At 32.8% G+C, this 16,862-nt stretch overlaps 2 protein-coding genes across 4 annotated transcripts; one reads left to right on the forward strand and one right to left on the reverse strand.

Moving 5' to 3' along the window:
• Positions 1-4,395: 4,395 nt before the first annotated feature.
• LOC111806156 (probable carboxylesterase 18) lies at positions 4,396-5,677 on the reverse strand. Of its 3 annotated transcripts, none has more exons than XM_023691528.1 (2): positions 4,820-5,677; positions 4,396-4,685 (listed from the first exon to the last, which is right to left on the reverse strand). In XM_023691528.1, exons 1-2 carry the CDS (start codon positions 5,600-5,602, stop codon positions 4,548-4,550), a joined length of 921 nt encoding a protein of 306 aa, XP_023547296.1. In that variant the 5' UTR covers positions 5,603-5,677; the 3' UTR covers positions 4,396-4,547. The 3 variants fall into 3 exon arrangements, with proteins under 3 accessions (XP_023547296.1, XP_023547295.1, XP_023547293.1); XM_023691527.1 differs by having other exon boundaries at positions 4,729-5,677; XM_023691525.1 differs by having other exon boundaries at positions 4,396-5,676.
• A 9,358-nt stretch (positions 5,678-15,035) lies between these two features.
• Positions 15,036-16,852, forward strand: LOC111805545. Its single transcript, XM_023690655.1, has 2 exons — positions 15,036-16,148; positions 16,804-16,852. Exons 1-2 carry the CDS (start codon positions 15,115-15,117, stop codon positions 16,850-16,852), a joined length of 1,083 nt encoding a protein of 360 aa, XP_023546423.1. The 5' UTR covers positions 15,036-15,114.
• Positions 16,853-16,862: the final 10 nt, after the last annotated feature.

The following is a 16,862-nucleotide window of genomic DNA, read 5'->3' on the forward strand; positions in this document are numbered from 1 at the left end:
GCATGGCCTTCAGTGCTTAGACGATCATCAGGATTCCCGACCCAATCAGCATCCAAAAAGGCACTATGCAAATCAGTGCTGGACTTTGTAAAACACAAGCTCATATCAACAGTGTCATGTAGTTAACAGAGTGGCTCGCGTTCACCGACTCAATAGGTCTCCCATTTTAGGAGTAAGACTGAGTGAATGGCTGGGGACGTGGGGTGCAAGATGAAATTCACTCCTACCCACTTTTAGGGATAGAAGAGAGGTAGTTCACTTAAGTACTGACTACAGGTCTTGAACAAGGGGCCTCACCCTCTCATTGGTCTGAGAGGGATTCGGTTTACTGGTTGGACACAAACCAATTGTTCATTAGAGGATCAGTGGGGCATAAGGAACAAGAAGTAACTTCAGGGGTAAAATGGTAAATTGACCCAACTCTAGTTACGAACAACCTGTGAAAGATCGACTTACTAATCATGATTATATCAAATCGACAGTATATCTATAGTGAGGGGACTGCAACTACTAGGCTATAGTGAAGTGTCCTAGTAGTTAACGAATGTTGGTTAACAAGGTTAATAAATTTAGCCGGTTAATCTCGAATCGTTGAACCCAATGATCTATAGGTCCATTAGGTCCCTTGCTAGCTCATATCAGACTAAACCATAAAACAGTGTGACGAGTGAGTTCGAAGTGTTCAAATTCAAATCAGGGAATATGCGCTAAATCTATACGATATATTTAACCGCATTTTTGTTTTATTTACAAATTATACAAAAAGAAAGAATTGAAGATATTTAAATAAGATTTAAATATCTTAATCAATATGTGTCGGAATGGATTAGGATTAACATTTGAATTAATGTTAAATATTAATTAAATAATTTAATTAATCATTTAATATTACTCTAATTTAAAATTAATTATTGAAATTAATAGTTGAATTAAAATGAAAAAAAGTCAAAAGGTTGATTTCGTTTACTTTTTACCATGGGTGAAATTTGAGTCACTTTCAGCTAATTCAATAAAAACTGTCACATCGAGCATTTAAAATAGTCTGACCAATCACAATGACTAAAATTACCTACGGTAACTTAAAAATTGAGGGAACAAAATTCCTATTTTGCCCTTTTGATGTTTTTTCAAAAAAATAATAATAATAATAATAAATAAATAAATTGTTTTTGATATTTTAAATCCAAAGACATGTCTGTCCTTCCACGTGGCATATTTATATTGTATTTATCGAAAGTACATCTCTGCCCTTTCACGTGCTATATTTATTGTGTTGTTTTTTACTCATACCATGACAAAATGTTTTTCCTTTTCCTTTTACTTTTCCTTTGCCTTTTCATATTGAAAATGAATGAAGAAATAAATAAATAAATAAACTTAAAATAAAATAATGAATAAATAAAAGAGGACGTCGAAGTAAAAAATAAAAAAATAAATCAAAGCACCCGACGTTAGAGATTTGTGATGAATTGGGTCGGGTCTGAATTTGACACTGGGATGATCCGCCGGTAACCTATTCTTTTACTATGTCCCTTTTTATGATACGTTCATGCATGTGATGGTTATGGTGCTGTACACTGACGATTAGAGATTTGCCAACTAACCTCTAATTGTAAACTCAACTTGATTGTCGAGGGTTTGAATAACATTTTAGAACTGGCTAAGCCCTTGAGGCACCAGACCCACGTGCAAGACGAGAGAAAGAGAGAGTCGAGAAGGAACCCGCCATTTGTATACTGCATTTATGAGCTCAACCGTCTATTGTCCACAATAAAATTTTACACAAAAAAAAGAGAGAAATATATATATATATATATATATATATATATATATATATATATATATATATATTTATTGGTCAATAAAACTTAAAAATCTAAATTAATAAAAATATTCTAACACATTAGTTTTGTCTTAATAACTTATATCCTTAATAATAATATTTTTAAATAAATAAATAAAATACCCTTTAAAAATACATTTTTTTTAAACTTCAAATTTAAAAATATTCTAACACATTAGTTTTGTCTTAATAACTTATATCCTTAATAATAATATTTTTAAATAAATAAATAAAATACCCTTTAAAAATACATTTTTTTTAAACTTCAAATTTAAAAATATTCTAACACATTAGTTTTGTCTTAATAACTTATATNTCGGTAACCTCTTCTTTTACATATGTCCCTTTTTATGATATGTTCATGTATGTGATGGTTATGGTGCTGTACAGTGACGATTAGAGATTTGCCAACTAACCCCTAATTGTAAACTCGGCTTGATTGTCGAGGGTTTGAGTAACATTTTAGAACTGGCAAAGCCCTTGAGGCACCAGACCCACGTGCAAGATGACAGAAAGAGAGAGTCGAGAAGGAACCCGCCATTTGTATACTGCATTTATGAGCTCAACCGTCTATTGTCCACAATAAAATTTTACACAAAAAAAAGAGAGAAATATATATATATATATATATATATATATATATATATATATATATATATATATTTATTGGTCAATAAAACTTAAAAATCTAAATTAATAAAAATATTCTAACACATTAGTTTTGTCTTAATAACTTATATCCTTAATAATAATATTTTTAAATAAATAAATAAAATACCCTTTAAAAATACATTTTTTTTAAACTTCAAATTTAAAAATATTCTAACACATTAGTTTTGTCTTAATAACTTATATCCTTAATAATAATATTTTTAAATAAATAAATAAAATACCCTTTAAAAATACATTTTTTTTAAACTTCAAATTTAAAAATATTCTAACACATTAGTTTTGTCTTAATAACTTATATCCTTAATAATAATATTTTTAAATAAATAAATAAAATACCCTTTAAAAATACATTTTTTTTAAACTTCAAATTTAAAAATATTCTAACACATTAGTTTTGTCTTAATAACTTATATCCTTAATAATAATATTTTTAAATAAATAAATAAAATACCCTTTAAAAATACATTTTTTTTAAACTTCAAAAATAATTTTATGGTGTATATGAATAGAGCCGTTAATACCACATTTCACATTTCAAGAGTACGTATAAAAATTTAAAATAATAATAATATGTTTAAATTTGTAGAAAAAAAATTAATTTTTTTACCATTAATACCCTTAAAATTAAATGGAGATTGGTCTATGAGACGTAAAAAAAAAAAAAAGTTTTCATTATATATTCACGGTACATCTTTATAAAAATTAAAAGTATCCTGAACGGTACGAGAAACTTATAATTCAATAAAAATTTGCCTATAACTTAAAATTTGAGAAATTAAAAATAGTTTTACGAACTCATCGGGATACCTACATGCATGCATATGATGATTACGATTTGATTGTTGAGGGTCTGAATAACATTTTAGAACTGACTATTAGTTTTTTGATGAGTTCGTAAAACTAGGGTTGAGCCTTGAAAATGCATAAACGGTATGAGAATTTTACATGCGCCTTGTAGGTGCGATTAGGGTGTCTCCAACTATTCCTTAGTCATAATCTCATTCAGATGAGAGGGCCACATAGATAGATGAGCGATGGCTAGATTGGGGGTCGTAACCTCCTTTGTGATGTTTATGTTATGAGTCCAACTAGGAAGATGTCTACTAAACTCTAATAGAGAACTTAAAACAATTTCCGTAATGAAATAATGAGAACTATGAGTTGAAACTGACATTAAAGTCGAACATCGAGAACATATGATAAGGATGATGATGATAATGAAAAAGACTAGTAGAACGTCTCACCAAGATATCTTAGAACTTTAAGAATGAACCCTATGAGAAAGATAAGCTCAAAAGAGCTGAACCCTTGAAAACCAACGACCCAAATATGCCAAAGAAAGAGAATTTGATAGCTTCCTCCTTTTACCCTAAGTTGAGCTTAAGTGAACCGTGTAAACTAAGGGATAGCCTAGGAAAACCTATTAGAAATAAATTCCTAGTATGAATAAGATACTAAACGAACCAAAAACAAATCAGTAAGAGTAAGACTTCAGAACGAACTAAGAACAACAAGTAAGCCCACAACACGTGTACCGCATTTATGAGCTCTAACACCGCATTTATGAGCTCTAACGGTCTCTGGTTCACAATAAAATTTCCAACCAAATATATATATAAACTAGAAGACACTAATAAATCTAAATTACTAAAATAGTTTTTAATTTTATTGGGAGTATTTTCTAATTTTTTTAATTTTGGATTAGTTTTATTAATTGGTCTTATTTATTAAAATTAAAGATATAAAATAGATATATACCCCAAAATTGAGAGTGATTCAGGGAGAAAAGAAGCAAGAAAGTGAGGGGACTGGAGGGGAGTAATTCAAGTAGGATTGGAACTGAGTTGCTGGTAATGGCTCCAGTGTTCATCCTTCTAAACAAATTCGACGAAACAAACACTATTAAATTCTGCTTCACCATTATCAAACCATGATTTTCGTAGCAATGCAGTACAGTAGTGTGAATGATTACAACACAGGATTTCCACATCAATCATAAACAAAAGGAATCAAATCAAACGCACAAAACCTGTTAATCTTGCCTTTCCTCACGATCAATCTGTGATTCTGATTCTTTCAACTGCTTTTCTTCGAGCACTGCGCTGCTATGAAATCCGCGACGTCCTTGATGAACTCGGACCATTCTGGTAACTCTGGAAAACCGTAAAAGCTGTGAAACGCATTTGGATATTCAGTTAAGTAAGCTTCCTTACCTGATTTCTTCAATCCTTCGTAGTATCTCTTTTGCCAATCGATTAATGGATCTAATCCTCCAACCAACACTTTAATCGCTGGAAACCTCACCTTCGATATATCCACTGATTTTGGACCGAAAATGTTCACCGACGGGTGGTCTCTGTCAAATCCTTCCGGTAAAAAAGCCTTCCAGTACCAGTCCGTGCGGTCAATCGTCGACAATGGAGCTTTTATCAGTCTGATATCCGATTCCGTTCGCTCTTCTCCGCCGAAGAACGGTTGGATCGCGATGAGGCCGATGATCTCCAACTCGCGAAATTCGTGATCTCCAGATTTCAAAATCATGTGATGAGCGATGTTTCCACCAGCGCTGTCGCCTGCAACGAAGCACCGTTTCAGATCTACGTTCGCCGGTAATCCCTCAAACGAAGAACCGTCACCGTCGATGAATTTCAGAACATCGAAGCCATCTTCGTACTGGCAAGGACAGCGATGCTCCGGAGCGAGGCGGTAGTTCACAGAGATGACTACGGCATGGATTTCTCGAGCAAGCGACTGGCAGAAATCGTCGAGAAGTTTGGAATCAGGAGCCATATACACGAATCCGCCGCCGTGGAAATAGACAATCAACGGTAGCGATTCGGACGTTGATTCAGAGGTCGGAGCGTAGAGACGGAACCAGAGGTTTCGAGAAGCATCGACAGTGACATCGAAGCTTTTGACGCCATTCTTCGGTTTCTTCAGTGGAGGAGACTTGAAATCCATGAGGTTAGCGAGAAATCGATTAACCGAGACATCTGAACGACAGCAGATGTCGGTGCCGACGGCAATGGCAGTCAACATCATCTTCACCTTCCATGGGAGGCGGAGGGCTGAAAGAGCGTCGGACATTTCCGCGCCAGCGAGTTCGCTTGAGTTAGTGGGGAAGACGAGGATTAGAATAAAAAAAAGGCGATGATTTATTTATTATCTGTATATTAAATTATTTAGGTTCCGTCCAATAATGCCCCTTTCTATTTTCTTAATTTGTTTATTATATAAAAAAAATTAATTATTCTTTTTTTGTTGTTTTTTTTTTTTTTTTTTTTTTTTTTTTTTTTTTTTTTTTTTTTTTTTTTTTTTTTTNAATATAACCCTAAATTTTATATATATATTTTTTGTTCGGGTTGGGTCAAACCGACCTTAAGCACACTGAACCCGAACCCAACCTGACCCACGAAGCACACTAAGCACACGACCCCTAATCATGAACTCGACTTGATTGTCGAGGGTCCAAATAGCATTTTAGAACTAACCCCTAATCACACTAACCCCTAATCATGAACTCGACTTGATTGTCGAGGGTCCAAATTGCATTTTAGAACTGGCTAGTATTAGAATTTTATGAGCCTCTTGTGGGTGCGGTTTATTGTGTCTCCAACCATTCTTAATCATAATCTTATTCACGTTGGAGCAAGGGACCACATAGGTAGATGAGTGTTGACTAGATTGACGATCGCAACCACATTTGCGATATTTATGTTATGGGGCCTATTAGAGAGACGTCAACCAAACCCTACAGGAGAATCTAAGAACAATGTCAAAAAAATAGAGTGATGAGAACTATGGATTGAAACCGACATCAGGGCCATACATTAAGAACCTATGAAATATAGGTTGTTGTTGCTACTGATAATGAAAGGGACTAGTAGAACGTCTAACCAAGAAAACTTAGAACTTTGAGAACGAACCTTATGAGAAAGATAAGCTCAAAAAAGCTAAAGTTTGAGAACCGACGACCTAAATAGAGCTAAAGAAAGATTGTCTGGTAGCTTCCTCCTTTTACACTATGTTCAGAAAATGAAATCACATGCAACATGAATCATGACATTTAGTCCTAGTAGAATCTAAAACTATAGTCTTTAGGCTCGAGCTCTTTCTTTCATTTGGGATGTGTACCAATTTCATACACATAGTTTTATATGCACCACTTTCGTACACACCGAACCCACCAAGCTCATACAACCTTCTTAATCACTAAGCCCGTTGAGTAAGTGTCACTTTGGTTCGTGTGTGGTATTAGTTTCATACACATCGACCCTACACCAAATACGTCAATGATTTTAATTTATAACCATTAAAATAAATTATTAGTGTATTTCCAAATTAGCTAAATATCATTATTAGTTGAAACAAAATAAATAAAAAAACTTAATTATCATTAAATTAATTTGAGAAAATGTTTTTCAAGTCACAAAAATATAAATAAAAAATCAAGCTTTCAAGTTATAGAAATTGGGCTGTCAGCCCATAAAACTAATTGGGCCATTCGAAATAAGTACTTTTCGGCCCATAAAAACTACGCTTTAAGGTTGACCAAGGTGGTTGGATATTGGGTCAATTCAGGATTGACTTTTTTTTTTTTTTTTTTTTTTTTTTTTTTTTTTTTTTTTTTTTTTTTTTTTTTTTTTTTTTTTTTTNACTTTATCATACTTTTAAGATTACAATGAAAATTAAAAATATTTGACGTTAGTAACCAATGTTAATGATGCGTTGTGACTCATGAATGTTTGATACATTATACTTTAAGATATTTTAATTATTAATGCAACATATATCGAATATATTTTTAAAATAATTTTAAAAAAATACCTGACAACCCAACCCAGTTATCGGGTTGTGAATACTATTCAAGTTGCTCAAGTTACTAACTCAACCAACTCGAACTTTCGAGTCGGTTTAAAAGATTTTTTAATCCAATCCAACTCAACCTGTTTGTTCTGTACGACTCAGAATTATAAATATTATATTTTATATATTTATGTTGTTACTATGAATTTGGAACAAAAATACATTCTAAACAAATTAAATGTAATGGTGATGACAATATATTACAAGTGGGATACTTGCTTTATAATTTCACTCTATTTATGGTTAGTTATTGTGGTTTTATTTAATAATTTAATATGAGAAAATTATTTTATTAAATAAAGTAATTGACAATATAAATATTATTATATTTTATTAAATAAAGCAATTTTTAAAAAAGAAAATGACGTGGAATATTGGTATTTATTTTAAAAAAATTAATGTAATTATTAATGTGACCTATGAATTTTGGTTGAATAATGTGATTGGTGACTATTGGAAGGAGANTTTGGTTGAATAATGTGATTGGTGACTATTGGAAGGAGAGTTGGAAGTTTGTTATCTTATAAATGCCATTTTGTGAATCATTTTCTAGAAACAGAGGAATGGCCTTCAAGTTGGGAGCTTTTGGAGGCATCCACGCCCGCCCGCCCGCACACCACTTTCATATACACCGAACCCACCAAGCTCATACAACTTTCTTAATCACTAAGCCCGTCGAGTAAGTGCCACTTTGGTTCGTGTGTGGTATCAGTTTCATACACATCGACCCTACACTAAATACGTCAATGATTTTAATTTATAACCGTTAAAAGAAATTATTAGTGTATTTCCAAATTAAGATAGGCTCAAGTTGGCTAAATGTCATTATTAGTTTAAACNTCCACGCCCGCCCGCCCGCCCACTGATAACTGAAAGTGACCTCTCGATTTTTCACCTTAAATGCTTTTACGAGTGAATGCATCTAATCATCGATCTTTTAAAATGTAACGAGATTTTTCATTCGTTTATGGAAAATTTACCGTTCGTGGAGGTGAAAAGTTAAGTTGGGGTGTGACGTTCAGGTAAATAAGAAGTACATGAATGAACTGAGATTATATCCGAGTGAGAGTGATCTTATGGGTAGAATGGCTGATAAAGGTTCAAAAGAACTGAAATTACTACTTATACCCATGTACCGTCTCACGTTCTTTCTTTTTGGAAACTCAGGAGAAGGACAGGGATTGCTAGGTCAGAAATTCGAGAATTTCGAATTCTCCCAAAATAGGCATTGAAGGTGATAGTCGGAGGTATCTTCACGTTTCCAACTGATAGGGAGAGGGTCGTTGCCTTTTGCATGGTCTCGACTCTCCCTGATGCTGAGTGGGCTCCTATGCCGCTAGCTATGCCGATACGTTTTTTTTTTTTTTTCAGTAGCTTAAGTATAATTAAGTGTGTTTAACGTGAAACAATCCTTTGTTGTCACAAGAAGCATATCGAGAGAATTTATATTGGTTTGTGGGGAGATAATATTCACTGTTAGAAGCTAAAAATAGAGAACGTGATTGTGTTCGGGAATTTAGAATGCATAACAGAGACATACTGAAAAGACATGTGTTGGTACCGAGGTAGAAAAATGAATAATAAAAATAAAAAAAGATATTTAAAAATGAATGAAATTAAAGTTAATAATGAAAAAAGGCATTTAAAAAAGAGAGGAAAAGAATAGTAATAGAAGGGGGAAGGAGAGAGAATGGATGGGGGAAGCGGGCAGGGGCAGGGGCAGGCTTTTGGATTTCGGCGGGGAGGTTGCAGGTGGGGCCCAATGAAACGTATGTGGCGATATCTTGTCGGTATCTCTGGCAGGCCACGTGGAGTCCGCCACTTCAATGGACCCGTAAAGTTCACTCCACGTGGCAAATAGCCTCCGGAATTAAAATGAAAAAAAAAATGCAAAAGAAACATATATCCGATCTTGAGCCTGANAAAAAAAAAAAAAAAAGAACTAAAGTCCCCAAATTGCCCCTATGATTAGGACCCCTCACGTTCAGGTCCGTCAGCGGTCCCACCGCCCCGCCCCCTGGCTTTCAAAGTTCAGGATAACTAACCCTTGAATTTACTCTCATCCTCCATCCCACCGAACCACCCCCACCACCATAATTTTTCTTTACTTTTTTTTTTATATTATTAATAATAATAATAAATAAATAAAAACTTTTCTAAATTCATTAATTTCAACTGAATAATTTTATCAAAATTCATAAATTTTTAATAAATTAAATCCAAAACCTTGCGGTGATTTTTAATTTATTCTTCAATAATAGAACAATTTTTAATTAAATTATATTTAAAATTGTCACATTTTTATTTCCCAAATTTAAAAATATAATTCAATGAAAATTAAAAATTATGAAAAACAAAAATTCAAGTAAATTTTAAACCATTTTTTAAAATTTATTTTTATTATTTTGCTAATAAATTAAATGTATAATAATAATTAAAAAAAAAAAAAATTAGGACATATTTGAACTTTCACAATATCAAAACACCCAAAATTGATGTCGTGTCCAAGTAGTTGAGTTATTAAATACAAATAGTTTAAAAATTAATTACCAGCAGTAAAATTATTACTTTTTATTTTTATAATTTTTTATCATTAATATATTTATAATTCTATTAAAGTCTAAGTTGGATTTTACGGTATCTCAATCAATTTATATAAATTTAAATAGTAAATTTATTGTTAAATTTTTTTAGATAATTTCTTATTTAATTATTTGGAAAATTATTATCTGACGTGACAATTGCCTAAGAATCCAACGGCCCACTTGCTTGACCCGTGATTGTTGAAAAGAGAATGCAATAATTAAAAATGCACAAATATTTAATTTCCTTTAATAATTAAAAATTGAGGATAAAAGTATTTTTGAATTAAAAAAAATTAAAAGTAGTTTTAAACTTACAGAAAAAAGAAAAAAAAAAGGAAAAAAAAATGATTGGTGGAAAAGAAAGGAATATCCAATTGAATTAATTTATGAATAAAATAATATTTCTTAAGAGAAAAGGCAACGCCGCAGCTGGGGGAGCTCTGATTGGTTCCATTTGGAGGTTGCCTTTGGCTCTTCCTATTATCTCTTAACACATGAGAGAGATTTTTTATTTTTATTTTTATTTTATATTTACTCCTTGCCCCCTCAACTTTCACTTTATTTACATTTAGTCCTTTAATTATTTCGTAAGAACGATACGTAATGGACTAAAACGGATAATATCTATTAGATGTGAGATTGAACCGATACCTGTTGGAGATGAGAACGAATCTTTTTTTATAAGGGTGTGGAAATCTCTCCCTAGTGTTTGAAAATCGTGAGGCTGGCGACGATACATGTTGATTAGATAAACTTTCGTCAAATGTTACTTTTTTATTAATTTAAAATAATTAAATTAATTTGAGGGGTAATATTTTTTTTTTTTTTACGAAAGTTTTAAATATTTATAAATGTCAATATTTTCATCGTCATAAATATTTAAAAATTTAGAGATGAAATAAAAATTAAAATTTGAAATTTTAAGGTTAAAATTGTAATATTTTAAAATTCAACGTTCAAATAAAATTAAGAGGTAAAATCAACCTTTGAATAGTCCAATAAAAACTAGAACTAATAAAAAAAAATATAAAAAAAATTTAAAAATTGTAACAATATTTTTATACGTTTATTAATTTGAAAATAATATGAATTTTTAGATAAAATATAATAAAAATGTCAACAAAATACACTAAATCGTTAATATTGATAATAAAAATATAAACATATTGTTGAAACAATTTGGTCTATGTCTGATTTTGATTTGTGTTTGCCCAAAACGACAACCAACGAACGGTCGGTGATTTATATAATTCTCCTTCTTCACATTTTGTGTTGATTCCTGTTTTGGATTATTTTAGTTTTTTTTACTGTTTTTTTTTATCCGACATGTCGAATTCTTGGTCGTCTTCATCCCCCTCCCTCTTTTCTAAAACACTACCCCTCCAAATTTATTGTAATTCTTTTAATTATATTAATAATTAAAATCTTACAAAAATGTCGAACAATAAACATTCACAAATTACAATACATCACTCATACCCATTACACATAATTTTAAAAAAATTTAACCCAACAGAAACCGAAAAGGAAAACATAATGCAACTTGACTTCTAAGATTTGGGTTGGGTAGTTCGGGTTAATTATGTTAATAAATCTTGTACAGTTTGAGTATACACTCTCATAACTTTGATTTGGGCTTCCCAGAAGGCCTTATCAATGGAGATAGTATTCCTCACTTATAAATCCATAACCATAATTCTTCCCTAACGAACGTGGGACTCTCTCAATAATTGAGGAGACTAAAATTAATAAAAATACAGTTGAGTTTTTTATTATTAAAATTTTAATTAATACTCCTAAATCTTTTTAAAAAACTAAAAGAATAATTTTACCAATAATATCAACTTTCCAAAATAAGATAATTTATAAAGTGTCAATAAACTATTTTCATTAATTTATTCATAAAAGTGTTACTGTCTTTCAAATTTTATTTATATTTTTTAAACCGTATATATATATATATTTTAAAATAGTATAAAGTGTATTTTTGAAACAAAATATTAACCTCAGTTGAAAAATATAATTTAATAAAATAAAAAATGAGTAGGAAAAAGGCATAGAAGCCATGCTGTGGCAGACTCCAATTGGACCCTGAAATATACTGGAGACTAAGAGGTTAACCTGAGTCCCCAATTGCCGGTAGCCGGTTGTGCGCATCAAAATCATGACAAACCCAAACCCCACCAATAATTGTCTTTAATTTTTGGGACCATTTTACTCTCACTACATACTCATAGTAATGTATGTATGTATGGTGTAACCGTTTAAAATCTCGACCCATTTTATAATAGTATGATATTGTTCACTTTGAGTATAAGATCTCATGGCTTTACTTTGAGCTCCCCAAAAGGCCTTGTACCAATGGAGAGAGTATTATTTGATTATGAAGCATGATCATTGAGTAAATTAGCCGACGTGGGAATTTCATCGTTAAAATTACTCTCATGATAAATAAATAAATAAATAAATAAATAAATAAAAAAGATTGTGGCACACGAATGCAAAAGGCAATGGAAAAAGAGAGAGAGAAATAGGTATGGGGGAGATGTGTCGTGAAGAGGGGGCCAAGTTCACTGTTTCAAATATACACACTCCAATCATTTCATTTTATTTTTTATTTTTTATTTTATTTTATATATAAATAATAATAATAATAATAATAATAATAATAATAAAGGGATGTGATGTAGATGATGTATTCCTTATGGGTCCCGTTTTGTTCGATGTAGATGTATGAACTGATAGTTTTGTATCGTTGAATGTATAAAAAAGAAATTATTAGAGTGATTATAAGATCGGAAGTGTCGGGTTCTTCAAATTTATGATATGGATGTGTAATAGCCGATATTGTTCTTTTTCGGGCTTTCCCTCAAGGCTTTAAAACGCGTCTGCAACGAGAAGGTTTCCACACCCTTATAAATGATGGTTTGTTCTCCTCCCCAACCAATGTGGGACATCACAATTCAAACCCCTTTCGGGGGTCTAGTGTCCTCGTTGACACTCTTTCCTTCCTCCAATCGATGTGGGACCGCCCCCAAATCCTCCCCCTTTGGGGCCAGCGTCATTACTAGCACACTGCCTCGTGTCTACCCCCCTTCGGGGAATAGTGAGAAGGCTAGCACATCGTCTGGTGTCTGGCTCTGATACCATTTGTAACGGCCCAGATCCACTGGTAGTAGATATTGTTCTATTTGGCATGAGGCCTTTTGGGGGAAGCTCAAAGCAAACGGTATGATATTGTCAAGTTTGAAAACAAACCACCATTTATAAGGGTGTGGAAACCTTCCCCCAGCTGACGCGTTTTAAAGCCTTGAGGGGAAGCCCGAAAGGGAAAGTCCAAAGAGGACAATATCTGCTAGCGGTGGATGTTGGTCGTTACAAAATGAGTATTTGAACTCGTTGAATCGAGGGTGTAATGTCGTTGACCTATGTGTTTACTGGACTCTAAATGAAAGATTCCTGCAATTACGTGTTCACTCGATCTTTGAATACAGTCGAAGTGTCATTGCTCTTATACGAAGAACTTAGTTCTTCAATCATACATGTACCAAGTTCTGCTTTTCTCTTGTATACGATACCATCGCACCCTTGTTATCATTATGTACTTTGCTAAATGATCCTTGTTTAGCGGTTCGGTTGATTGGCAGCTCTATAGATTGAGAAACAATCCCGTAAACAATTAGGTTGACATGTGGGTATGCATTAGATTAAGAAACAATCTAATGAACTTATTTGGGTCGAACTGAGCTTAAATAAATGAAAATTTTATAGATTGAGCTAGTTCACGAGTTTCACTGAAATTAGATTGAGTTGAACTGAACAAACCCAAAATTATTAAAGATTCTACAATATGTTTATTTTTTTATTGAGTTAGTTTGAATACGTTCATGACCATATAGTAACAGTCCGATCAATAATAAAACTTGGGTTCCTATAGAAGTTCTAACTCTTTCTCCTCAATTCAACTCGAGAACTATTTTCATTATTATCATGGAGAGCAAGGAACCGAACTTAATAAAAATTCTCCGAGCATCACTTATATTATCGTGGGAGAAATATAAATAATGGATAAAATCTGAGTCAATATTAAAAAACGAACACCTAAGCAATTAGTTTGATGTGCACGTATCTCACTCTCTTTAAGGAGATTCAAAACCTCTACGGTGCATATTTCTTTATATCAACCACTACTGCAACCGATATTCTCTGGTTTGTCCCCCTAAGTGCAACAACCCAACTGAACGGTTGTGTGGCTCAAACCACTCTTCTCAATAAAGAACACTATCGTTTAGCCAAATTGCTCTTAAAAGTAGGGGTGTCCACGGAAATTTGACCAACTCAGACCATCCAGCCTAAATTATAAAGGTTAGAGCGAGTCAGATTTTTTTTTTGTTTGGATTAGGTTGAACTTTTAGAAAACAAAAATTTTGAGTCGGTTCCCAGTTTGACAATTTTTAGTTTGGTCAACCCGATCAACCCGACCAACCCAAAATAGTGTTACAATCCAAACCTACCCTACCTTGCTTTTAAGATTATATTATAAAAATTAAGAATATTTAACATCCGTAACATATGTTAGTAATGCGCTGTGATTTATGAATATTTGATATTTGAATTTGACGAGATTCTAATTATTAAAGAAATATAAAATAAAAAAAGTTATTTAATCTAAGGGTATTTTTGAGATTTTTGTTAAATTCGGTATTATTGGAATTTTTAAAATAAAATAAAAATTCAATGTTATTTTTATTTAATTTAGGAAAAAAGAAAATTAAATAAATAAATAAATAAATAAATATATATATATATATATATATATATACTGATGTGAGTCCACACGAAACCCGTCCTTCCAGTTCGCAGTTGTTAATTACAGGTAAGAAAATAGAAAAACAAAAGTAAATTTCCAAAAAAGGAAAAACTCCAAAATAATATTCTTATTCCTTTTTATTTATTTTATTTAATTAATTCAATTTTCTCCCTTAAATTAAAATAAAGTAAAACCCTAGACTACCCCTACTTCCCAGGCTAGCTATTTATATCACCCACGAGCCTCTCCCTCCCTCCCTGCCCGAGACCATCAAATCCTCTGCTACATTTCTGCACTTCCCGTCTCTCCATGATTCTCCTTCTCTTCTCCTTCATCTAATGGAATCTCCCAACCCTAATCCACAACCTCCCGTCTCCGGCGCTTCCATCCGCTCCCTCGTCAAGCATTTGAAAACCAAAGAATCCATCAATCCTTCTAAAATGGCCGAACAAATCCCCAAACCTCACAAAAAGCAAGTTCGACGACGGCTTCATACCAGTCGGCCGTATCAAGAGCGGTTGTTGAACATGGCGGAGGCTAGAAGAGAGATTGTTACTGCACTTAAGTATCACCGGGCGGCTATGAAGAAGGCCGAGCAGGAACTTCAGCCACAGACGCCGCTCGATCCTTCCCCTGCTAGATCTCATGAAGCGAAGATCAGGCCGAGGAAAATCCTCAAATCCTCGAGTATTGACAGAAATAGAGTTTATGATTCGCAAACTAATTTCAATACTAATAGTAATAATTATTATAATTTGAAGAATTTGAGTAATTATGATCCGTCGATGAATTGTTCGTTCCCGATTTGGTCTCTGAATTCGCAATCCATGGAAGGGGATAATATGATGAGCATTGTATTACCAGAACAAACTCTAGGGCTGAATCTCAACTTGCAGGATTTCAACAATTTGGAGATGAATCTGTTCTCAAACGGAAATAGCGTTTCGGTTTCGGGATCAGGTTCTGGTTCGGGTTCGTCGTCTTCGTCTTCTCCCAGTCTTTCAATTGAGACGGACCAGGAAGCACCGAATTGGACATCGGAGTCGAATACGAGTGGCGGTGGTAGCGGCGGAGGGCTGCACGTGGCGGTAGGGGAGGAGGAGATGGCGGAGATCAGATCGATAGGAGATAAGCACGAGATGGAATGGAGTGATAAAATGAATTTGGTGAAATCAGCGTGGTGGTTGAGATTCATGAAGATCGGAAAAAAAGAAGAAGAAGGAATCGGATTCGGATTTGGAGATGAGTTCGATCAGATTCTCGAGTTTCCAGATTGGATGAACAATGGAAACGAGACTTGTTTTCAAGAACAATTGTTGAATGATTATTGCTCAAATGATCACGACGATCATCCTTCCTCTGCTTTACCTTGGTAAGAATCATTACAACAACACTCTATTTTTTATTTGAAAATTATTTGTTTATTTCATAAGTTCTTCTCTGTTCATCATATCCATCATCATCTTCTCTGTTTTCCACTGTTACATTCATTTTGAAGATTTGGATTATTTATTTTTTCATCAAATTGTTTGAAACTGTTTGAATACATTATCTTTTAATAGTCTTATTAAAATTATTTATTTTTTCACAATAAAATATTATTGTTGAGTTTTTTTTTTCTTTTTTTTTTTCCTATGCCCGCAATTATCCATCCAAATTTAGTAATAATTTAATGAGTTTAGCGTTTAATTTTGATTTTTTTCCCTATAATTTCGCATTTAAATTATATTATAAGTATGATTTTTTGAAATAATTATAAAAAATAATTTAATATTTAATATTTATAATAGATTTTACGCAAGTCCATTCAACCTTGTTGTGTGGAAATAGGCTCTCTGTCCCAAACTTCAGAGTCAAAGTTGTGAAGTTTGACCCATGTGGGGAAACTGGGTCAAATGGGCTTTCTTCTTCAACAGGCCGCACAGTTGGGCTTAGTCAGGCCCATCAATTTTTAATTTTTAATTTTTTATATTTGGAAGTAAATATTAATTTTTGCTGATTAAATTTATGTTTGTTGTTGGATGCAGCATGGATATTGGAGAGTTTGAAGGCATGGATGGAGAATGGTTAGCTTGAAAAAAAAAAA

This window comes from Cucurbita pepo, chromosome LG11 (genome assembly GCF_002806865.2).
Source record: "Cucurbita pepo subsp. pepo cultivar mu-cu-16 chromosome LG11, ASM280686v2, whole genome shotgun sequence".
NCBI classification, from domain to species: Eukaryota; Viridiplantae; Streptophyta; class Magnoliopsida; order Cucurbitales; family Cucurbitaceae; genus Cucurbita; species Cucurbita pepo.